Source organism: Sciurus carolinensis, chromosome 12 (assembly GCF_902686445.1).
Source record: "Sciurus carolinensis chromosome 12, mSciCar1.2, whole genome shotgun sequence".
In the NCBI taxonomy this organism is placed as follows: Eukaryota; Metazoa; Chordata; class Mammalia; order Rodentia; family Sciuridae; genus Sciurus; species Sciurus carolinensis.
Genome location: NC_062224.1, coordinates 28,325,600 through 28,351,176, shown reverse-complemented (window position 1 = coordinate 28,351,176; position 25,577 = coordinate 28,325,600). Strand labels below are relative to the sequence as shown.

Genomic DNA, 25,577 nt, shown 5'->3' with positions numbered 1-25,577 from the left:
TCTCAATTCTTGAACCCTTGTGTTACCAATTCCCCTGGGTAATCTCATTACTCTCATCATTTCAACTACTTTGCTATATAATGGTGATACTCTAATCTGTTCGCATGACACTGTCTCCACAACACCTTGCTCATGGGAAAGTAAGACTCAGCTTTTCTTTTTTCTTTTTTCCTTCCTTTTCTAACCAAAAGATTTTTTTTCTTTTTATTATGTCTCATATTACCATGAACACAGTGTCACTGGCATGGCATGAAATAGCTTGTTGGCAGATTTTCCTGTGTACAGGGTGGATTCCTTGGATCATCCTATATACAGAGCCCACCAACTAGAAGGGTTTCTCCAAGAGTGGCTCATGGAGTTCCAGTGTTGGTACCAGGACACTAGAGATGTTCATCAAAAATTTAGATTAATGGGTGTTATGTGGAGGAATCCATCTCAGAGGTGGGCCCTGGGCAGTATGCCTTTTTTTTAACAAGATGCCCAGATGATTCTTAGGCATCTGAACTTTTGAAAGCTCCTGACTTACAAGACCAAGTCCAAGTGTCCCAATTCAGAAGACTTTGGGTATGGCTGAAAAACACCATTCCAGAAGTAACTTTGAGGATTTACTGAATCATACCTTCATCACTTTGAGTGTTTTGCAAATACAAGTGACAAGAGAGCTAGATGTGACTGTCATTCATCCCATAATCATTACCTCTGGTGAGTCCTGAAGCTCTAAGTAGTTCTGTGCACAGTCTTGCGAGTGCAGCTGAAGTGCCCACACAGTTATCTTCACCTGCTGGTGGGGAGGGGCTTCAATGACCCAAGTGCAGGTGGAAAATGGAACATTCTGGTTTGATAAATAGGGTGATGAAGTATTTTGTGGGGTCCAAGTTGCACTGTATGTTCCACCACAAGGCACTGAAGTGGGAAGAAAGAAACAATATAGGATATTTCATTCATGTCTCCTCACTCATACAGTCTTTAAAAATTCTGCCTTCCCTACCCTGCTGGCCCACAGGAGAGACATCTTTCTACTAAGGATTTAAGACATATAGTTTTGACACAGGATCACCAAAATTGCACCATAAATTAAAGACAGAAGAAATGACATGAGTTTAGTAATCAACTAAGAGAGTAATTAACATTAAGTTTAGTGCTTAACTTTGAGTTTAGACATAAGAAGAATGCATTATTTTTAGTACACAAATAAACATGTATTTCATAACCTATATTTAAAAAAAAATCTCAATTTACTCACTGTCCACAAAGGTATATGTAGCATTAAATCCTTCTCTTTCTAGAGTTAGGTCACTGACAAATTGAACCGTGAGGAAGTTACTGGAAGAGATAAAAGGAGCAGGTATGGTGGAACCACAGAACGTTCCAGCCAATTTGGCGTTTTCACTCTCTCCGTCATAGAGCTGGAAAGAAAGAAGTTCCTCAGTTCTCCTTTATTCATAGGGAAGCTGCACATTTTACACTAAATTGGATATGAAGTCACCATAGGTCACGACTAAGGACCTTTACATTGGTGTTCTTACAGCTCGTCTTTATTCAGGAGCAGACTCATGATGGGATCAATGATATTGTAATGATTTTTAGAAAAAACCTGGTGCAATGCTTAACCTTTGTCTTCTCTTTGGGAAAGTCATATACAATTTATTAAATAATGTGTCATTAGAGTCATCAAACCCATGGCTACCTTTACTTCTGCTTGGGTCACCACCACTCTGGTCCAAGTCACTTTGAGTCTTGCCTGGACCATTGCTGAAGCCTCTTTATGGGGTTCCTTCCTTCTGCTCTCCCTCCTCTTTCATCTATTCTCAAAATATCAGCCAGAGGCTACTGTTAAAGTGAAGTCAAACCAGGTCACTGCTGTGCTGAAGAGCTGCCTGCTTGCCTCCCATTCTCTCAGTACAAAGCCAAGGCCATGAACAGGCCTAACAGGATCTGGAATCTGCTCTCCTCCCACCCTGACAGCTCTCATTTCTTACTGCCTCGGCTTTGTTCACCAACCCAGGCACAGCCCTGCTTTGTGGCTGCTGTGTTTGCTGTTCTTTTTGCCTGGTTTCCTCTTCCCCTGTGTCCACATAGCTTGTTTTCTGACATTCCTCCAGATCTTTACTCAAATGTCACAGACCTGAGAAGGTTTTCTCTTTGTAAACTCTCCGAACGTTCCCTGTCTCCTTTCCTGCCGGATCTTTCTTCAGAGCCAGTATTACCTTCTACATACTCCGTCCTTAACTCATTTGTTTATTTATCTTCCCGTCTAAAGAGAACGCAAGTTCCATGGAAGCACAGATCTCTGTCCTGTTCACTGCTATGTGCCCAGACTTCAAGCATGTCTGCCTCATAAAAGGCACTCCACAAAAACCTAGTAAGTGAAGAAGTGCTTTGATGTCTCTCTCTCACTACCCACCTGCTTTAGTCTGTTTTGTGTTGTGGGATTGGAATACCACAGACTGGGTCATTCATTTCTCACGGTTCTGAAGGCCGGGAGGTCCAGGATGGAGGGGCTGCATCTGTGAGGGTCTTGCTACTGCATGGTGACCGGGTGAGAGAGTGGAAGCCTCTAGCTCTACTCCCTCTCTTCTTATAAAGCCCTTAGTCCCATCCTGGGGTCCCACACTGATGACCTCATCAAACTCTACCTACCTCCCAAAGGCCTATCGCCAAATACCAACAATAATGAATCTGAGGATTAAGTTTTAACATAGAACTTGGGGGACACATTCAAACCATAGCATCACCCCCTCCAAACTCTTCTTCCCAAATCTTCTTTATCTCAATGAATGGCTTAAATTCCAAACTCTAGTCATACTTGATTCTCTGTCCTCCCTCTCTTTCCCTCTGTCTGTCTCTGCCCTCACTACTCCCACATCCATTTCATTTCACCTTCAAAATGTAACTCAGAGCACCCCATTCCCCATGGCCATCACCACGACCCTTCACCTTTGTCTTTGTGACATCTTTCTAGTGGATCTAATTCCACAGAGCATCTGCAGTGCCCTCTACCAAGCTGTCTGAGTGTTTGTAAACTTAAATCAGATGGTGCTCCTGTTTTCCCTAAAAGGCTCCAGTGGATTCTCATGGTGTGCCTAGTGTAGAATCCCCGTTCTTTACCATGGTCTGCAGATCCCACCCAATCTGACACCTCCTCTCAGAAGATCACTGCTTCCTGCAAGTACTTCTCCCAGGAGGACCCTGCCCACAGCCTCTGCTATTGCTGCATCTCTTTCTTCAACTGTTGACCCTTTGCTCAACTTAAATGTCACCACCTCAGAGTGGCCAACCCTATCCAGTATTATCCTTCCCCAACATCATCCTGTATTGTTTCTTATAATCAAAACGTATCTTGTTTCTTATATATTTGCTTTATCTGGTTTCTCAAGAAAAAAAATCTGAGTCCCACAGGTAGGGGAACTTTGGATATTCACTGTGATGTCTTTGGAACCATCCCACCTACCATAACCTTCCGCAAACACCTGAGGGATTGGATTTCTTGCAAACACCTTGATAGGCAATTTTTTTTCCCATCTGAATAGTCTTTGCTGTATTTCTAAAATGAGTATTTGTGTTTGTGTAGCTCCAAATATTGAAATCCTAACAGAACTTCAGAACAGCCACCACTACTGACATTATTTTATAATGCTAGGATTATGTAAAATAGAGATGATTAGTCACTCCAAAAGAAAAAGTAAAGTAAGTTTTCCACTAGATGGCACTGTCTCTCCTACTTAAACATTTCAGCTAATTTTAGAGCTAGAAGAGACTCAAGAGTTTTATAATCTAACCCCCCTCATTTTGCAGAAGAGTACATTTGCCAAGTTTGAAGTAAGTTGCTTTTACCCATAAGGTTTCATTATGATCATTACTGTCTTCATGATCACAATCCTATTAGCAAGCATTTTTCTTCTGTGTACCAGACTTTAAAGGTATAAAGCAGTTCATACCTTTAAGGTGCTCATGGACCAGAGAGCGGAAAAGTCCATAAATTAAGTACATCTCTCTCTCTCTCTCTCTCCACACAAACTTGTGTGCACATGTGTGTGCACGCACACACACACACACACACACACAAGAGGAGTATGTATAAATCATATAAGGAAACATGGATGGAAGAATGGAAGTGTGTTGGGGATGCTGGGGTCAGGAAAGACTTCACACAGACACTTAGGTCGGCACTTAACAGTAAGTAGAGACCTTCCAGATCTACAGGAGAGAAAGGGCCTCCTAGCCAGGTGGAACAGGAAGCTGAAGACATGGATGTATGGGATGCATGGCACGTATGTTTCATGGGCCTGGAAGCTCAGGCGAGCGAACAGGAGAAATGGGGAAGTGTGCTGGACTAGGCCACGGAGTGCTATGCCTTTTGTGCCAAGGAGTTTAGAACTCACCCTATAAGAGTTTTGAGATCTGACTGGGTTTTAGATAGATAACTGTAAATGTGAAGGAAAGTAAGAAGGAGAAGCCAGGGCTGGATGGAAGGGGTAGCAAGAGACTAGCTCTATGCTGCCATTGCATTTGTTCACTCTCTGCCACAATAAGGCTTCCCCTAATTGAACTGAAATAGACAGCTATTGGTCTCTGTATAATGGACACGGGCACCTGGACTTTTGTGCAGTCAAAGCCGAGATTTTCTGCATCTTGTCTCCCACCCTCCGAAGATAACCTGTCTCCACTATGGACTTCTGCAGGGTGGCTCCACAGTGTGCTGTAGGGTGCACTGTGCAAGGCTGGGGAGGGGAGTCACCTATGGACTAGGACCTGGGTGATCCCGTGCAGCTCAGAACTGTCTTCTGGGAACCCACCTTTGCTGGCCTTACTGCTTTAGACCTGGAGCTTGAATTATATCTTGTAGATGTGGGTAAGTGCTGAGAAAAACTTTGTGTTTTCTAAACTTTTAAACTCTTTGACAGTGTTAGACTCTACTTAATATCTGGAAGGAATTGAGCAAATAATTCAGTGGAGGACAGTCTCTGAGGACAGCTACTATAAGGTCCTACAGTTTACCTGGCCATCAATTTGTGCAGTTGAAGAAAGGGGAAGGAAATTTTTGGCTTTTAATTTCTGAAAACTTTAAATACACAAGAGCAACAGACTTTGAAACTGGAAATTAATTCTTTTCAAAATTAACAATAACTCCAGACATTAATTTCCTTAGGATTTCATCATTTACTAGATCCCAGGATATTTAATAACAGGAGGACTCTTATATTCTTATTTGGAGTATTTCTAAGTTGCATCTTAGAGTATCTTCATGGAATGTTTTATCTGACTGCAGAACTGCTCACAGGTTCTGCTTGACAACAGGCTGTGGGGATAAACCTGTCATGGGGAAGAGAATATAGGGTAATTTTTTCAGGTGTGGGACTGAGCTCTGGGGTGGAACCTTCTGGGTCGAAACTATGCTAGTCTTAGTGATCTCAGGAAGAGCCACACAAAGAAGCAATGATTAGAACCAGCCCTAGTACAGGTGTTTTCATAGTATGAGTTAGTTTTTTGTCCCTGTGACAACACCTCTGAGATAATGAACTTAAAAGGAGGAAAGGTTTATTCTGGCTCTTGGTTTCAGAGGTTTCAGTCCAAGGTTGCTTGGCCTTGTTGCTTTGGGTCTATGGCAACGTAGAACATCACGGCAGGAACTCAAGGCAAAGGCTCACCTCATGGTGGTAGGGAAATGGAGAGAAAGGAAGGGGCACTCAGCCTCAGGGGCACGCCTCCGTTCCTTCCACTGGCCCTACCTCCCGAGGATTCCACCACCGGCTAATAGTGCCACACACTGGTCATCAAGCCTTTGACACATGGGCCTTTAGGGGACATTTGAGATCCTTTAAGATAACAGTAGACATATATATTTTCACCTTAATGCTCTTTTCCAGTACTTGGAGCAATATCTGGAATGAAATAGGCTCAAATTGACATTTACTAATGAGTAATCGAGTGAATGAGTGGTAATGAATCTGACGCCTATATGGATGGCTGATCCTCCCCTTAAAGATGAATGGCCCCTCCTCCAGTGGCTGACCACAGACCAAATGGTTAAGCCGGAGTTGAGACAGAAGCTCCCAGTGAGATCAATACCAGGCCCTCGAGAGTATTTTGCACAAGTGTGGTGTTTCCTGGGTTTATAACTGACATTTGTAACAATAATTTGGAACTGTAACTGGCAGTTAGTGTTCAGAAGCCACACGGCTGAACCCCACAGCACAGCTGGTGTAGACAACTTTCATCTCAGATGGGAAAGGGAGCCTTATAAAATACTGTTGATAAACAGAGCCACTGATCAGGTTTAGGACATGCTGGGGGACTTTAGGAGGGGTCACCTCTTTTCTGCTGGTTCCATGTTTCCTTTGCATAGCAGTCAATTAGGATCACATTCCTGACCCTCCCTGCCACGTCACCACTCTGCACCAAAGGAATAGCTGAGCTCAGAAGGGATTTGGGGACAAGAAGCTGGCATGAGACTATGTAGCTTACAGTCCCTCTTTTTCTCCTTAATTTTGGTAGCCAGCCTCCTGCAGGAGTCACAGTTTTGTGATATTCCCCCCCAATTTTGTGGAGGGTAACAAATGGGCTTAAGCTTCCACTTATTTTCACGAAACCCTGCTGAGCCCATGGAGGAAGCTTTTCCTGAACCCTCAAGTGAAGCAGGCCAGATCCTCTACTGCTCTACATTTCTACATTGTTTATATTCGGCATTTTTGTCATGTTGCAGAATAATATATCTGCTCACATGTCAGTCTCTTCCACTTGACTGACAGCTCCTTGGAGCTTTCCCTCCTCACATTAAGTCTTAAATTCTGCACATCTCCAGGGCCAGGGGCAATGGCTGCCAAATGACCTCATGAAATGAATGTGATGTCAATTTTAGTAGCAATTGCTCAGTGAAATACACATTTCACTATGTACCACGGGTATCTTACTCTTTAAACAACAGTTATAGAATTATGAATGAATAGTGGAATTGGCATGACTGCTTGTCTATCTACCTATAGAGTTGAACTAAGCTAGCTTTTCTAAAAAGTGACTTTATTATAGTATCTCGGAAATGATCTAAAGTACATCAAATAAACCACTTATCTCAGAAGATCTCTTTAATAGACACCTGTCAATTTCACATTCCAAAAGCTGTCTTTCAGTCTGCCAGTTACCAGAAGTGGGAAAAGCTGCAAATTGAGGGAAATTGCTGTCCCAAGCAGGAAAGCAAGAGAATATCTGAACACAGTATCTTTGGGGGATAAAATAAATTTTGTTATGAAGTAAGAAAACAACTTATTGGTTTTGATGTTGCTGTTTCTGTCCTACATGACTTGAGGGAGGAAATTCTGACAATCATAAGCTGTTATATGACATTATCGAATCACATGGATAGAAAGTCTTGAGAGCAAATTTAACCAGCTCCCCTCCCAGCAGGACCACACTCAAGACATCCAAGATGAACTGAAATTTATAGTTTATGTGTGAATCAATTATTTTTAATATTTTAAGAAAAGGAAATTCCATATCCTCCATCTTATCTGGAATTACTCAAAGGGATAAAAAGAGAAGTCAGTTTGTCAATGAATTATATCAAGTACAGTGCTGAACACTCTGATATGAATTATTTTTATGCTCAAAACAGTTGTGCGAGGCAGATACTATTATGCTGTTCTTAATGAATGAAGTGATAAGGAATCAGGGAGATGAAGAAATCTGGTAGCAAAATTGGGTTTGAGTCACCATACTGTCAGTCTCTAAAACTCATTACCTTTAAGTAAAACAAAGGGAATTCTTGAAGTCTTAAATATTGGTTTCAGGCTGTTTGGGTCATTTTGGTCTCATTTTAGGACAGGAGATTTCACCCTGAGTTGACATTCCTGTTATCTCCAGTGTGCCATGAACTCCCTTCAATCTGGCCTCTGTTCCAATATTTTATTACAACAGTTGTCCATGGAATGGAATGAGTTTGTTTTTCAAACCTTTCTTGGCCTCTAATTTGAAATTCAATAGTATGAACCACCATCCTTGGAAAAGAATCATCCCCTTGACCCCAGTGACATTACACCATTCCTGGTTTCCATACTGCTTTTGTAGTTCATTTACTTCTTTTCCTGCCACCTCTAAATGGGTACCTCCTGGAAGCTGAGAGCAGTTTCACACTGTCTAAGAAACCATCGTTTCTTTTGATTTAAGGCATGCTTGGTTGCTGTCTCTACTCACGGAGCTGTCTCCTTACAGGAGTTCAGTCCCATTCTCCACCCTCTTCAATCACACTTGTCTTGCCATCACCAAAACCACCAATCCCTTCCTAAGAGTATTTGCATTTTATTTTTCTGGTGTCCTAGTCATGGTGCTTATCGTAGTAAAAATATAAGCCTATATAATTAAGTGCTCGAGTTTGTATTTCATCTATGACTTTTCCTTCCCTTTCTTTTAAAAAGGGTTTCTTTAAAATTTAAGACAATCCTGGAACTTACAAATTTTTCTTGCACTTGTCCTGCTCTACCTGATTCCGCACCCTTCTCACCTAAGAGGGACCTCTCTCTATCCCAGGAGCCTTCCAAATCCCCCTCTCCTTCCAATCCACCCTGAATGCTAATTCCAGGTTACTCTTCCTTAAAAACTGCTCTCAGCGAATTGCTGACTCATTGGGAAACTTTCAGCCTCTTCTTATTTTCAGCTGCATAGAATTTAAATTTATTAGTTTGACTTCCAAGAACCTTTGTAATCTGTGTTTTCTCTACTTTAAGCAATCTTATTTCTTGTTACTGTAGCAATATTCTGCTCCAATAAAGCCAACCTTTTCATTCTCTAAATAAATGCCTTTAAATAAAATACACATTCTAACTTATACTCTCTCCCCACGCACCTCTCTCTCTCTCTCTCTCTCTCTATATATATATATATATATATATATATATATTTTTTTTTTTTTTGGATGTTCACCTTGCCTAGAATTCTCTCTTGACTCTGGTAAGTTTTTCCTCCTCTATGAAGTTTTTTCTTTTTTTTTTTTTTTGTAGTGCTTGAACCTAGGACCTTACACATTCCGTGCAAGAGCTCTGTCACTGAGCTATGCCCCCAGCCCCTTCCCTTTCTTTTAAATTTGCACATTGTTTCAAACCTGCATCTAATGCATTAATTTATACTTGAATGGTTATTACCCTGAACTAACTGATCATGGTGGATTTGCATATATCATCCCTTAATTTTCCAAACAGAATTAAGATCACCATGGAAAGAAATCTTGTCATTGAGGTTGATTTCCCCTTGAGAGTATATATATTGACTGATACTACTTATCTGAATTAATATAGCCTGATACTTACAATAATTTAAAACTAGAGAGTCATTTAAAAATTAACAAAGAAGTTTGGTTTACTTTTTTAAAAAAGGAATATAAAGCTATTTATTGACCTCTCTTCACCAGTATTTACAATAAAGTTAATAATATACAGTTGAGTAACATTCTGATTACTACAAAGCTATTTTCCTGGCTTGTGTTGAAACAGTAACCCAAGTACTGAAAAGGTTGAGCCTTTTAGGCTACATGTAAGGAATGAGTTGGGGCAAAGAAAAAAACATGCAGGTCAATAAATTAGACTATAAAGATTTGCTCACCCATTTATGTGAGTGAACCGGTTGTAAATTGACAATATCTCTAACTGTCTGATTAGGTTTCCATCAGCCAAATCTTATGACATTCCATGAATCATGACCTTTTAGCACACAGATTTCAACTTTTAAAAAAGGAATGGCTAACTAGAGGAACCCTTAAATATTCACTTAAGTCTTGCTTAGCTAATTAAATTAGGATTTATCTAGTTTTCTTGTCTTGGTGCAGAAGTTGTTGGTAGTAATAATATTTTTCCTTTCCAGAATTTTGCAAATAAAATTGTTGCCTTTATGTGACTGTAGATGTAGATTTGGTGTGGCTTCTTTTAATTATCCACTTTAAACTGTTCAATTAACTACAGAACCATTTATTTAATCTGAAGTGTTATGACTTCAGGGAAAATTTCAATTTAACTTGAAGAGACTTATTTCTTGGTTTACTTTTAATGCAACTTGAAAACTAAGATATGTTTTTCTAAATAAAAGTAATGAGAAGTAAATCTAAAAACTTAAGAAATAGACAAATTAAGGGATGATTACTTGCATTGCAGACATTGTCATTTATTTTAGAATTTGCCAAAGGCTCTTTGAGTATCTTTCTCCATACAACGAATCTTCCCATAAAGCATCGTTTGATACAACATTGATGAAGAGGGAACTGAGTCACAAAGCAATTGTAAAAGCCACACAGAATTTTTGAGCCATCCATATTAAAGATTAACTTGATATGAGGATATAGCCTCTGTAATATTATATATTGCGTCATTGAAGAATAAATCATTGTAAAAAGCAGTAGTACTCACCATATTCAAGACTTCTTATATGGCTTCAATGGGAATATATTATATTAAAGCCTGGGATTACTTCACACTGCTCTAATATCATAGCCTTACCTTTACAGAATCATAAAGGCATCTTTGGGAAGTAGCCATTGCCTCCAGAGCAAACGTATTGAAGGTGAGTTGAACTAGTTTGTTTACAGGTGCTATTATGAGCCATATGCAGTTTAAGCCTTTGTCATATAATCCATTTGAATCAAAATCAGGAGAGACAAAGGTACTATTAGAAATTGTCAGATAACCACCACATCCGTGTTGCGGTCCTGTGAAAACAAAGATGTCACCATGCAGACCAAGCAGAAGAGATGATGAATTTTATGTAAAGATTTTGTTCAGTTTTGTCCTTTTTTATTTTTGTGGTGCTGGCGATTGAACCCAGGGGCTTTCTACTACCGAGCCACACCCCCAGCTTTTCATAAACATATTTTCTTATTCTTTTAAGACGGGGTCTCGCTAAATTGCCCAAGCTGGTTTGGAAGTTGCAATCTTCCTACCTCAGCCTCCAGACAAGCTGGGATTACAGGGAGGTATCTCCATGCATGGTGGGAGGTTTTAAAAGGAGCATAGGTCCATTTTCTGTCACACTTCTATGAACATTATCAGACGGTTCCTGGAGCTTCTGCAGGCTTGGGGAGGTGTCTTTTCACTTGCCTGGTTCCTTCTCTACTTTTTTCCCTCTCCACTCCCACCACAGGCCCCGAGTCACCTCCTTATCACTCAGACATGGTTGCTTAGAAGACTGAGTAACCACATTTGGTTCTATGTACATTTTTGGAACTGTTTGTGTGATTTATTGAAGCATTTCCCGACCTTGAAAAATCCAATTTTCTACAAAATCAAGTATTTTGCACAATAAAACTGGTGGAAAATGTGAGCATATTTTACTTTTATGTTCCGCTTTTATGAACACTGCAAGACACAAAACTGAATTTATGAAGATTTACCCAACACCCCAAGATAATTGGGTCCCAACACATTTTTTATTCAAAAAGTCTGACAGAAAGAGGTTGAGAGGCATTTAATACTACAGTCTAGGTTATATTAAACCACACTCTCTATTTGTTTTTGTTTTTTGTTTTTTTTTTTTTTTTCTTTTCCCAATCAGGGGCAAAGAGAAAGCTCAAGAAGAAGAACTTCGCTGGGGAAAATATTTTCTACTTTGAAATAAAAATTTCGTACCAATAAAAATACGAGAGATAAAGAATACTCTAAAGATGACTACACCACCTGCAATAGAAATATATAGAACAACATCTTTAGAATATTGGATTTAGCTTTGTCCATTCCACAACCTAAGGAAGAGTCTGAGAAATGATGTAGGAAAAGCATAAAGAGAAGAAAAACTTAATGACAATTTCAAAAGAAACAATGGGTAAGAATGTTAAGGTTTGAAAATGAGGTGTCTCCACTCCCCACTACAAAAAAAGCTCCTGTGTTAATTTAGGAAATGAAAGAATTAGTTTATGTGAGCCATAACCTAATCAGTGGATTAATTCATTTGATACTGATTTGAAAGGACTACTGTGCTCAGTGGTAACTGTAGGTGGGTGGGGCATGGTTGGAGGAGGTGGGTCACTGGGGTATGTTCTTGGGGATTGTATCTTATTTCCCAGGCTCCCCCCACACCCTCTTTCTTTCTTTCTCTGCTTCCTGGCTACCATAGGTGAGCAGCTTTCCTCTGCCATGCTCTTTGGTCATAATGCTTCATTTTGCTTCAGGCCCAGAGCAATGGAGTCAGCTGATCATGGACTAAACCATGAACCCAAAATAAATTTTTCCTCCTCTAAGTTGTTCTTGTGCAGGTATCTTAGTCAAAGTGATGAAAATGGTACTAACACAATGAATCAAACTCAAACAGTCACAGTAGAAATAGGGATTAAATTGGTGCTCAAAGGAACATTCATAAAGCTAGTATTCTACACAAATATAGGTCATTACCATTTCCAAAGTTAAATTCCACTGCCATTGGCCTTCTATCTCTATTTCATTCCAATTACTCATCTGGTAAAGTTGAAGGGATTGCTTTCAACATTAGGGTGCACTAAGATGTTGTACTTGGATCTTGGTGGGAAATGTAAACAGTGGCTACCCTCCTCCATCCTGATCACATATCAGGAATGGAAATGTGTGGAGTTGCTTTCAGTGTAGGTGCTTTCTTTAGTAGGTTAGGCTGTCCTCTCCATAGCTTCTAAGTCAGTTAAAACTATAGAGTATTTGCATAGTCACCCATTTTCTGAAGTTAAAAGATCCAATCACTGACATATCCACATTCAGTATTTAGAGAGAAAATTATTCTGAAACTAAGTAATAAATGTTACGGCACTATGTATTGCTAATGATTCTGCTCATATAAATCATGTCTGTGAACTACTGAAAGAACTGGTGTTGGAACAGCTTTGATTCCTTCAGAAACTGCTACTTAAGAAAACCATTCAAGCTTATTGGCATGCGAGCAGAAAAATTACTTAGGATATAATGAAATGATGAGTTAATTTATTTATTAAATATTGTTTTAATATTCAAGTAAGTATATTTAGATTGAAGTGGAAAAAGATAAATGGTAGTCCATTAGAATTGACAACCAAGATAAATAATAATGATATGATTTTGAGAGTGATCTATGTTCTTAAAGAAGCAGGCCAAGACTTGTAGTTTTGCAAGAAGGGAGAGGTTATTTCAGGCTATTGGGATCTAGAATATTCCAAGGAGGAGGTAACATTTGATCTGCAGGATAAATAGAATAAGACCAGGTAGGAACAGGATTGAGATAGGCAATTCCAGGCTGAAAGGATATGACCAAAAGTTAAATGGACATGAATTTATATTTTATGCATAGGAAGGCATGATTCTGTCTGAGAAAGCAATAAGAAACATGAAGGATAAAAACAAGGATGAGGATTAAGACATGTGCATCAGTTATTCCATAAAGGGTCTCGAAGGCTTCATCATAGAATTTGGAATTTGACCTTCAGATTTTATTCTGTGGATAATGAAGATCCATTTGGAATGTTTATCAGAAGAGTGTTAGGAACAGACTATACTTTCTAATCAAGTTGGAGTTAAAAATTAGTCTGTTAGCAGTATTTTACATGTAAGGGAAAGAACTGGAGGAGATGAGACCAGTTAAGAGGACATTGCCGCAGTGTGAGCTAGAGGTGACAAGGGACAATGAAGAGTTAGAGATTTATATGCATTATTCTATTAACATATCAACTTCAAAGACTAAATGTTGTTCTCTAGAAGTTCCAGCTATAGATTTTATTACTACTTGTTTATTAGTTGATGCCAAAAAGTTAATAAGGGTAGTATATAATCATACTTGGTCACAGTAAAAGCCATTATGCCCAATGATTATACAGTCGTAATTAAAACAGTGCCATAAGGCAGACACACCCTCATTCCACAGAATCTCATTACAAGAATCCTTAATTTGTTGGAATGCACTGCCATGTACTGAATAGTAAATTGGCCTCTTTCTAATTCTTCAGTGCCTCCATCTTTTAGTCTTTCTGTTTGCAGTGTTCCCGAATGGACAGAGTTCATTTTTCAGACCTCTCCACACCAGGCTTTGCCATATGACTCGCTTTAGACAATGAGTGTTAGTGGTCATGAGGGAGGCAGAGGCCTTAAATGTGCTTATCGGTTTGTTTGTTTGTTTGTTTTGAGCAAGGCATTTTGTGCTCCTGTGATCCACTAAGAGATCAGACCCTGGTAACTGCTGGTCCAAAGTGAAAGTGGACTCACATGAAGCAGACCTGAACCTCGTCTGAATACAATGACCAAGGATGGCCAACTGACAGACAGGAACAGAGGCAAGCAAGCTAGTCTGCAGACCCCTACGAGATAAAAATAAATGCTTTGGGGCTGGGGAGATAGTTCAGTTGGTAGAGTGCTTGCCTTGTAAGCACTAAGGCCCTGGGTTCAATCCCCAGCACCACAAAAAATCAATCAATCAATCAATCAATCAATCAATAAATAAAAATAAATGCTTTCGTTATAAGTCAATGGCTTTTGGATGGTCATAGCCAACCAATACACGGACAAATGGCTTGTCTGAGTTATCAAATTAAAATGTAGCACATTGCTTAATTCATAAATTATACACACAGAATAAAGATAGAGAACTAGCAGCAGCATCAGAAGCTCCTGGCCAAAAGAGTCAAATAACCAAAGTGAAAACAGTATTCTGTAAGTGAATTAATGTTCGTGTGGTGCTGGAAATGCAGGCACTGACTTCCCTACTGTAGTGTCTGAACAGTGCAGCTGCTCCAGGTGTCTGCTCCTCCTTTGGCAAAATGCAAATGCAAGGGCACATGTCTGTGCGGAAACAAAGATCAATATAACAAAAGAAGGTTACTCCACCCCAAAGTGCTGCTGCCACATTACTATTTCTGTATTTCAATGACAGCAGGATAATATGGGGAGAACTCTATGAAAAGGAGTCCTATCATAAAATACACACACACACACACACAAACACACACACACACACACACACACACACACACGTTTGCCATGCGGCTATTTTGTCTTTTTCTTTCTTTCTTTTTTTTTTTTTTTTAAACTCCTTCTTTTCTTTTTGGTATTGGGGTCTGAACCCAGGACCTTGTGCATGCTAGGCAAGCACTCCTTGTTGATATTTTGAAGTTACCCCTTTCGCTGGTATAATGCATCTTAATCTTGATGTGCTCAGCATCCTAAATCCATCCTTTTCCTATCATTGCACATCTTTCTACCACGGGGACCGTGTTTGCCCCCCAGCACCTGTTTCACCAGCCAGGTTGTGTCAGAGCCCCTCTGACGACGACACACCCTGTGCCCAGACCAAATCTCACTCTGATCTTCTTCCCAAAAGAGCGAACATGTCACTCAAAAGAGCTATTTATTTAGAGAAAAAAAAATGTTTTGGCTACAAAACTACTAAAATATAAACCCATGAGAAGCAGTGAGAACTGGGTCCAGATCTACTTAATTAAAAATCAGTAACTGAATCCTAAATGATTTCCCTCCAATGATTAAAACTCAGAGTGAAGGGCAAACCAAGATCAATTGATAAAGAAAGAAACAGTTATATCTAAGAGAAAACACCTTGGAGGCTTTAGTGGAGGAAGATACATTTTTAAGTAGTTACCTGTTTGAGGAGCTGACATTTTTGTGGCTGACTCTGCATGCAGCTGACATTTTATTGAGGTCTTTTGGAGAGCATCTCTATCAGTCTCTGGACAACTACTACTTAGGTGGCTGATGGCTCGCTGGACCGTTTCAGGCACTTTCCTGTTTTCCAGCAACATCTATGACTCTGGGTCATAGTCTAAGTAGGCAGCAGCAAAGCACAGAAGCATAATAGAAAAGCACTTAAGGCTAGGGCCTGAGGGAAGTGGCAGCACAGCAAGAGAGCTTCATTTCAACCACAGGGATGCAGGGCTAGATCTTCATAATCCTTGTTGTGAATAAACCTTACTGCGACTTTCAAAGCTGTGATAAACAACAGCTCCAAAGCAGTAAATTCATTTTAAAAATCAACTAGCATTCAGCTGAACCTGTTTGCTTTTTCTCTTAAAGGAAACAATTTATTCTATTACTTCTTACCCTAAAGCACGTACGGTATTTCCAGTATAATATTTATATCATGCAAGAAAAAAATATCTTAGTGGTCTTTGTAACATGAGTCGTTTCTTGGTTTCGTGTTTAGTAACTTCACTCAATAGGATATTGCAGTTTAGATAGCCTCATTTGAGGTCCAGTCTAATGTAGCTTGGAATGTGAATCTACTCTGTTAAAATTTGGGAAGGCTATCACTAAAATATTAAAAGAAAGGCAATTTGCTAAATGGAAGGTAACTTAAACAACTAATCAGTAGATATAGTCAACAGAAAAAGAGCAATATAAAGTACAGGTCCCCAGCTTACAATCATTCAACTTATTATTGTTTTTAACTTGAAATTAGTGTAAAAATTATACATGTTCAGTAAAAACTGGATTTTGGTACTATAGAATTTTGAATTCTTGTCTTTTCTTGGGCTAGTGACATAAGATGTAGTCTTCTCAGTCACTTGGCTATGAGGGTGAACAGCTAACACTCCACAGTGTACTGTCTTGCTGAGCTCTGACGTTCAGTAAGTTGGATAAATTAAATGTATTTTCAACCTACAATATGTTCAACTTACAATATGTTTATAGGAACATGGCCCATTGCAAGTTGAGGAAAATCTATATAGAGAACTTAGGAAATGGAGGATTTTATCATTACCTTCTAAATTAATTTTGCATTATTTAGACATCACTAAAAACATCTCATATATGCATCATTTTAGTCCCAGGTAATTTAATAGGAACCATTCTTTCCAACTTTGAACCTTAAAAAATGATTAAGCAAAATGATGCAATAATGTCAATTGATGTTGGAAAAAGATTTGACAAAATCCAGCACACAATTATGATAAACTCAACAAACTAGGAATAGAAGGGAAATTTCTCAACTTAATAAAGGCATCTACAAAAACCTCTACACCTCTAAGAGCATTCCACTTAGAAGTGGAAAACTGAAGTCTTTCCACTTATGATCAAGAATAAAGTAAATATATTTCTTTCTCACCACTCTGAGTCAGCATAGTATTAGAATTTTTGCCAATAATAGGCAAGGAAAAAGTGATATACAGATAGGAAAGGAAGAAATAAAACTAATACTATTTGCAGGTATCATTATTATCAATGTGGGACATTCTAAGGAATATACAGAAATATCCTTATAACTATTAAAAGTGAACTCAGAAAAAATTCAGGATATAAGATATTAAATAAAAATCAATAACATTCGTATATACTAGTAATGAACATGTGGAAGCCAAAATTGAAAAAACCTATCATTTATAACCATTTCAAAGGAAATGAAAGACTTAGCTATACATTTGTGTTAATTTTTCATCTCTGTGATCATAATACCCCAAAAGTCCAACTTAGAGAAGGAAAAGTTTATTTTGAGCTCATAGTTTCAGGGGTTCAGGCCTTGGTTGGCTGACTCCATTACTTTGGGTTGAAGGTGAGGCAGAACATCATGGTGGAAGATAGCTGCCCAGTTCATTACAGATGGGAAGCAGAAAGAATGTGAAGTGAAGGGGACTCAGAGAAGATGAACCCTTCCAGGGCATTCCCCCAATGACCCACGTCCACCAGACACATCTCACTGACCCAGAGTTACCACCTAACACAGTAGCCCTTTAAAATAGATTAGGTTACAGCTCTCATAATCTAATCATTTCATCTCTATTTCTGCATTGACACAGGACTTTTAGGGGGACACCTCATATCCAACCCATAACAACACCTAACTAAACATGTATAGGATCCATGTGCCAACAAATACAAAATGATAAAATAAATAAAAGAAGAACTAAATAAATTGACAGACGTATCTTTACATGAATTGGAGATGCTGACTCTCCCTGAATTGATGCATAGATTCAATGCAACTCCTACCAAAACCCAGCAAGGTTTAGCCGCAAACATTTATTTTAAAATTAATATGGAATGAACTTTAGCTTGCTAAAAACAATTTTGACAAAGAAAAATAATATGGAAAGAATTACTATACCTGATATAAGGTTTATTATGTAGGCATAGAAATCTGGACAGTGTGATAGTGGTGAAGAGTTAGGTTCATAGATCAATGGAACAGAATAGAAAACCCAGAAATAGACCCACACAAGTATGCCATCAATTTTTACAAAGGTGCTGAAGCAATTCAATAGGAAAAGGATATTTTCAACAGATGGCATTAGAACAATTGGACATCCAGAGGCAAAGAAATTAACTTGAACCTAAACCTCAGACTTGAAACAAACATTAGCTCAAAATGAATCATAGACACAAGCAAAAAACATAAAACCATTAAAAGAAAACAGTAAAAAAAATGTTCAGAACCTCAAGGTAGGAAAAAAGTTCTTAGATTTAATACCCAAAGACATAATCTATAAAATAAAACTTATAAATTGGATAGCCTCAAAATTAAAAACTTTTGTCCAATGAAAGGCTCATTTGAGTAGATGCAAAGACAAGCTATAGACTAGGACAAAATAAGTACAAACTACATACCTGAAAAAACTACTACGAGAATACATAAAGAGTTCCCAAAACTCATCAGTGGAAAAGCAGACGATTTAGTTAGAAATGGAAAAAAGATATTAAGAGGTATTGCATTAAAGAAGATATGTGGATGTCACAAAAAATTACCAAAAATTAATTAATTAATTAACTAATTAATTAATTAAAAAGCACATGAAAATTGCTCACCACTAGGGCAACACAAATTAAAACCACAATGAGATGTTCTTGCATACCACGATATCCACACTAAAACTAAACAATTATGGTAGCAAGAGCTCATTGTGGAGTACAGTGCTCTGCAAATGGATAACCAAGGGAAGAATACAAAGTTTTCCTAATCCAAATAATGGAAGCCACAAGACAGTGGAAAAGCATCTTAAAGTGCTGAATGACAATAAATGCCAAACTAGAATTCTACATGCAGAGAAAACAGTTTAAGAACAAAATAATGTCAGGAAAAATAGTTACCAAAAGTTTGAAAATGTCCTGTTTAGAGAGAGCAGGATTAATAGTAGCATACTATTGAGTTGCCCTAAAATAGTTTGCAGTATAAAAGAGGTGAAATTTATAAAATAAAACCAAGTATCCAATAGTTTTTAAGTAATAATTTATACAAGGAAATGGAATTGTTTTATTGTTATGCACATATTAGTTTGTACCTTGTGCTCTTGATATGTCAGCTTTTATTACTCTGATATTTCAACTTTTATTTCTTTTATTGATATTTGTTTAATAATAAAAGCATTACTATTACTTTTATTTAATGGTGACAGGAATTATTTTCCCACTTCTCAAGACTTGCTAAGTGATCTTGACAAGTCACTTAATTTCTATGTGACTTAGTACCCCAATCTGTACACTGAATTGATATGACTAGCATGCTGATCAGGGTTATATGATAAAAAAAAAATAAAAATTTCTAAATTTTTTTAGTAAGAAACTTTGCTAAGTTGGAGGCCATAATTTGGAGGTCCAGATCTTTGGTTATACAGAGATTTGTTACCCTTATATTCCAAAGTAATTATACTCCCCACAGTTGAGCTCTTTACCATGATGCCATGCAAAGCCTATGAGGAGAGATATGTCACTCGTCTGTCACTGACACCAAAAAGATAATGGGCTTTTAATATGTGACTGTGTGTGTATACTATTTATGAATATATATTTATCATGTTATAACAAATTACATTTGTAACATATAATTTATTATTTATATAAATATGTAACAAATATATCATAAGCATACATGTACTATAAAATATAGTACATAATATACTTATAGGAATATAATATTTATTAAGGTTATATACTATCTGCATTACAAATATAACAGTATAAATATATAATTAATCTGTTATATTAATAAAAAGTATAGTTTAGGAGTTTCAAGATGGCGGACTAGGGGGCGGCTGCATTTCACGTTGCTCCAGGATGCAAGATTCAAAAGAGGAGATAGTGAGAGACTTGGGACCAACTCAAAGCCGCTGGGTGAGTCTCTCCCGTTGGGGAGGCGTCCCGGATGGGGCAGTAGCCCTGGAAAGCAGGGAACTTTGTGAAGTAGATTTGCTCCGCGAGACGCCCCTCCCCCCACTGCAGCGGTAAACACGGACAACTGGGATCATCGTAGAGGAGGCGGCTCAGCACAGCGCTTGGACTCGGAGCAACCACTGGGGCTCCGGGCGGCTGCCTGAGGAGGAGCTGCGTGGCAAGCTGTTTGGACCCAAAGTGACCGCTTCTGAGCACCGGGGGGTTGCCCGGAGGAAGATGAGTGGCGAGGCGGGTCCCTTGGTCTAGGAGTGACTGCATCGGAGCCACAGGCGGTTGCCAGAGGAGGAGCTGCGTAGCGAGCTGTTTGAACTCAGAACGAGGCTCCAGAACACCGGTGGCCTGCGTGGAGGAGGAGCGAGGTGGGTTGCTTGGTCTGGGAGTGACTGCATCGGAGCTGCGGGCGGTTGCCAGAGGAGGAGCTGTGTGGCGAGCTGTTTGAACTCAGAACGACCGCTCCTGAACACTGGTGGCCTGCCTGGAGGAGGAGCACAGCGGGTCACTTGGTCTAGGAGTGACTGCATCAGAGCCACAGGCGGTTGCCAGAGGAGGAGGCGAGTGGTGAGTTGATTGGACTAAAAGCGACCGCTCCTGAACACCGGTGGCCTGCCTGGAGGAGGAGCGTGGTGGGTCACTTGGTCTCGGAGCCACCGCTCCTGAACACCCGGGGGGCTACCCCGAGGAGGAGGAGGAGGAACAGGGTGGGTCACTTGGGCTTGGAGTGACTGCCTAGGACTACGGGAGGTTGGTGGGAGGAGGAGACACGAAGTGAGTTGCTTGGGCTCCTAGTCACTGCGTCGGAAACCCGGCCGCTGTCCGGAGGAGGAGGTGTGTGGCGGGTCTCTGGGTATCGGAGCTATTGTGCGGGGCTCCAGGTGGTGGCTCAGAGGAGGGGCCGCATAACCAGGCCATTAGGTGCAGAGCAGGGTCCCAGGAGCTAGGTGGCTTCTTGCTGGAAGAGCCGCACAGAGACACGCCTAGGGGCGGAGCGAAATTTCCAGGACTGCGGACAGATTCTCTGGGAGAGGCAGCCTAAGGAGACTCGCCTGCGAAGGGTGAGGCTCCCAAGCCCAGGAGGTAGGTCCGGGCCCCTGGGAACGTTGCAGAGGAAGACAGCCCAGCCCAGGCAGTAGTTGTAGATTGAGGGGAACCTCTAGGAGGGGAACTGATCAGCAGGACGTCCCCACCGAGTGAGTCTTCCCTGCCGGGTGAGGTTTTCCCACAGGGACGGTAAAACCAGAGACATAGGCACAAACAGGACTTGACTCAGCCCGCAGCCTAGTTCCCCGTTGGATGACCATTGTTCAACAAGTGGAGGCACCTCTGCCCACTAGCAGGGAATATACGCCACCTGAGGGTCACCACCCCTAGAGAGGCAGCTTCTTCGTGGAGCTCCGCATTATCAACTTCCTCCAAGACTTCAGGCTACTGAAGGATAAGAGGGGATATACTAGGGACATTATAAGTTGATAGAGGAAATCTGCAATATCTTAATGACCCACTGATTCCTGAACAATATGAGAAAACAAGGGAAGAAAATGCCCCCCAAAATCTAGATGTTACATCAATAAAATCCAACGACAGCATGGCAGAAGAAATGACAGAAAGGGAGTTCATAATGTACATAATTAAAATGATTAGGGAAGCAAATGATGAGATGAAAGAGCAAATGCAGGCATTGAATGATGAGATGAAAGAGCAAATGCAGGCATTGAATGATGAGATGAAAGAGCAAATGCAGGCATTGAATGATAGCACCAATCAACAGTTAAAAGAGCAAATACAGGAAGCAAAAGATCATTTCAATAAAGAGTTAGAGATATTGAAAAAAAAACAAACAGAAATCCTTGAAATGAAGGAAACAATAAACCAAATTAAGAACTCCATAGAAAGCATAACCAATAGGATAGAACACCTGGAAGACAGAACTTCAGATATTGAAGACAAAATATTTAACCTCGAAAGCAAAGTTGAACAAACAAAGATGGTAAGAAATCATGAACAGAATCTGCAAGAACTATGGGATATCATGAAAAGACCAAATTTAAGAATTATTGGAATTGAGGAAGGCTTAGAGAAACAAACCAAAGGAATGAATAATCTATTCAATGAAATAATATCAGAAAATTTCCCAAATCTGAAGAATGAAATGGAAAATCAAGTCCAAGAGGCTTATAGAACTCCAAATACACAAAATTACAACAGACCCACACCAAGGCACATTATAATGAAAATACCTAACATACAAAATAAAGACAGAATTTTAAAGGCTGTGAGAGAAAAGAACCAAATTACATTCAGGGGGAAACCAATACGGATATCAGCAGATTTTTCAATCCAGACCCTAAAAGCTAGAAGGGCCTGGAACAACATTTTTCAAGCTCTGAAAGAAAATGGATGCCAACCAAGAATCTTATACCCAGCAAAACTTACCTTCAAATTTGACGATGAAATAAATCATTCCATGATAAACAAAAGCTAAAGAATTTACAAAAAGAAAGCCAGCATTACAGAATATTCTCAGCAAATATTTCATGAGGAAGAGATAAAAAACAAAGAAGCATATCAGCAAAGGGAGGAATTACCCTAAAGGAACTGTCAAATAAAGGAGGAACCAAGATGTGTCAAAAATAAATAAATAAATAAATAAAATTTTAAATATGAACCAAATGACCGGGAATACAAATCATATCTCAATAATAACCCTGAATGTTAATGGCCTGAATTCATCAATCAAAAGACATAGACTGGCAGATTGGATTAAAAGAAAGATCCAACAATATGTTGCCTGCAAGAGACTCACCTCATAGAAAGAGATACCCATAGACTAAAGGTGAAAGGATGGGGAAAAAACATACCATGCACATGGACTCAGCAAAAAAGCTGGAGTATCCATCCTCATTTCAGATAATGTGGACTTCAAGCCAATGTTAGTCAGAAGGGATAAAGAAGGACATTTTATACTGCTTAAGGGAAGCATAAATCAGCAAGATATAACAATCATAAACATCTATGCCCCAAACAGTGGCTCATCCATGTATGTTAAACAAATCCTTCTCAATTTTAGAAACGAAATAGACTATAACACAATAATACTAGGTGATTTTAACACGCCTCTCTCACCACTGGAAAGATCTTCCAAACAAAAATTGAACAAAAAAACCATAGATCTCAATAACACAATCAATAATTTAGACTTAACAGACATTTATAGAATATACCATCCAACCAAGAGCGAATACACTTTCTTCTCAGCAGCACATGGATCCTTCTCTAAAATAGACCATATATTATGCCAGAAAGTTAATGTTAGCAAATACAAGAAGATAGAGACACTACCTTGTATTCTATCAGATCATAATGGATTGAAGTTAGAAATAAATGAAAGATTAAAAAACAGAAACTACTCCAACACCTGGAGATTAACAATATGCTATTATATGATGAATGGATACAGAAGATATTAGGAAGGAAATTAAAAAATTCTTAGAGGTAAACGAGAACAAAGAAACATCATATCAAAATCTCTGGGACACTATGAAAGCAGTACTTAGAGGAAGATTTATTTCATGGAGCGCATTTAATAAAAGAAGTAAAACTCAAAAAATAAACGGCCTAACACTACAGCTCAAAGCCCGAGAAAAAGAACAGACCAACACCAAAAGTAGTAGAAGACAGGAAATAGTTAAACTCAGAGCTGAAATCAACGAAATTGAAACAAAAGAAACAATACAAAAAATTGACAAAATAAATAGTTGGTTCTTCGAAAAAATAAACAAAATTGATAAACCTTAGGCACACTAACAAAGAGAAGGAGAGAGAAAACCCAAATCACTAAAATTCAGAATGAACAAGGAAATATCACAACAGACACGACTGAAATACAAAACATAATTAGAAGCTATTTTGAAATCTATACTCCAACAAAATAGAAAATTTCGAAGACATCAACAGGTTTCTAGAGACATATGAATTGCCTAAACTGAACGAGGAGGACATACACAATTTAAATAGACCAATTTCAAGTAAGAAATAGAAGAAGTCATCAATAGCCTACCAACAAAGAAAAGTCCAGGACCAGATGGGTTCTCAGCCGAGTTCTACAAAACCTTTGGAGAAGAGCTCATTCCAATACTTCTCAAAGTATTCCATAAAATAGAAGAGGAGGGAACCCTCCCAAACTCATTCTATGAAGCCAATATTACCCTGATACCTAAACCAGACAGAGACACATCAAGGAAAGAAAATTTCAGACCAATATCCTTAATGAACATCGACGCAAAAATTCTCAACAAAATTTTAGCAAATCGCATACAAAAACATATTAAAAAGATAGTGTACCATGATCAAGTGGGTTTCATCCCAGGGATGCAAGATTGGTTCAACATCAGGAAATCAATAAATGTAATTCACCATATCAATAGACTTAAAGTCAAGAATCACATGATTATTTCGATAGATGCAGAAAAAGTATTTGATAAAATACAGCACCCCTTCATGCTCAAAACACTAGAAAAAATAGGGATAGTGGGAACATTCCTTAACATTGTAAAGGCCATCTACGCTAAGCCCATGGCTAATATCATTCTAAATGGTGAAAAACTGAAAGCATTCCCTCTAAAAACTGGAACAAGGCAGGGATGCCCTCTTTCACCACTTCTATTCAATATCATCCTTGAAACTCTAGCAGAGCAATTAGACAGACCAAAGAAATTAAAGGGATACAAATAGGAAAAGAAGAACTCAAACTATCCCTATTTGCTGATGATATGATTGTATACTTAGAGGAACCAGGAAATTCCACTAGAAAACTTTTAGATCTCATAAATGAATTCAGTAAAGTAGCGGGATATAAGATCAATGCACATAAATCTAAGGCATTTTTATACATAAGCGATGAATCTTCAGAAAGAGAAATCAGGAAAACTACCCCATTCACAATAGCTTCAAAAAAAATAAAATAGTTGGGAATCAATCTCACAAAAGAGGTGAAAGACCTCTACAATGAGAACTACAGAACACTAAAGAAAGAAATTCAAGAAAACCTTAGAAGATGGAAAGATCTCCCATGTTCTTGGATAGGAAGAATTAATATTGTCAAAATGGCCATACTACCAAAAGTGCTATACAGATTCAATGCAATTCCAATTAAAATCCCAATGATGTACCTTACAGAAATAGAGCAAGCAATTATGAAATTCATCTGGAAGAATAAAAAACCCAGAATAGCTAAAGCAATCCTTGGCAGAAAGAGTGAAGCAGGGGGTATTGCAATACCAGATCTTCAACTCTACTACAAAGCAATAGTAACAAAAACGGCATGGTATTGGTACCAAAATAGAAAGGTGGATCAATGGTACAGAATAGAGGACACGGACACAAACCCAAATAAATACAATTTTCTCATACTAGACAAAGGGGCCAAAAATATGCAATGGAGAAAAGATAGCCTCTTCAACAAATGGTGCTGGGAGAATTGGAAATCCATATGCAACAGAATGAAACTAA

General features: G+C 38.9%; 1 protein-coding gene across 1 annotated transcript in view; it reads right to left on the bottom strand.

The window, feature by feature from the left end:
• Cubn (cubilin) overlaps positions 1 to 25,577 on the bottom strand; it is a 281,227-nt gene that overhangs the window by 12,812 nt on the left and 242,838 nt on the right. Inside the window, exons 60-62 of the mRNA XM_047520823.1 lie at positions 10,476 to 10,684; positions 1,244 to 1,406; positions 698 to 903 (exon numbers count right to left, since the gene is read on the bottom strand). Of these exons, the coding sequence (XP_047376779.1) occupies positions 698 to 903; positions 1,244 to 1,406; positions 10,476 to 10,684 (578 nt within the window). The remainder of the gene's footprint in view (positions 1 to 697; positions 904 to 1,243; positions 1,407 to 10,475; positions 10,685 to 25,577) is intronic.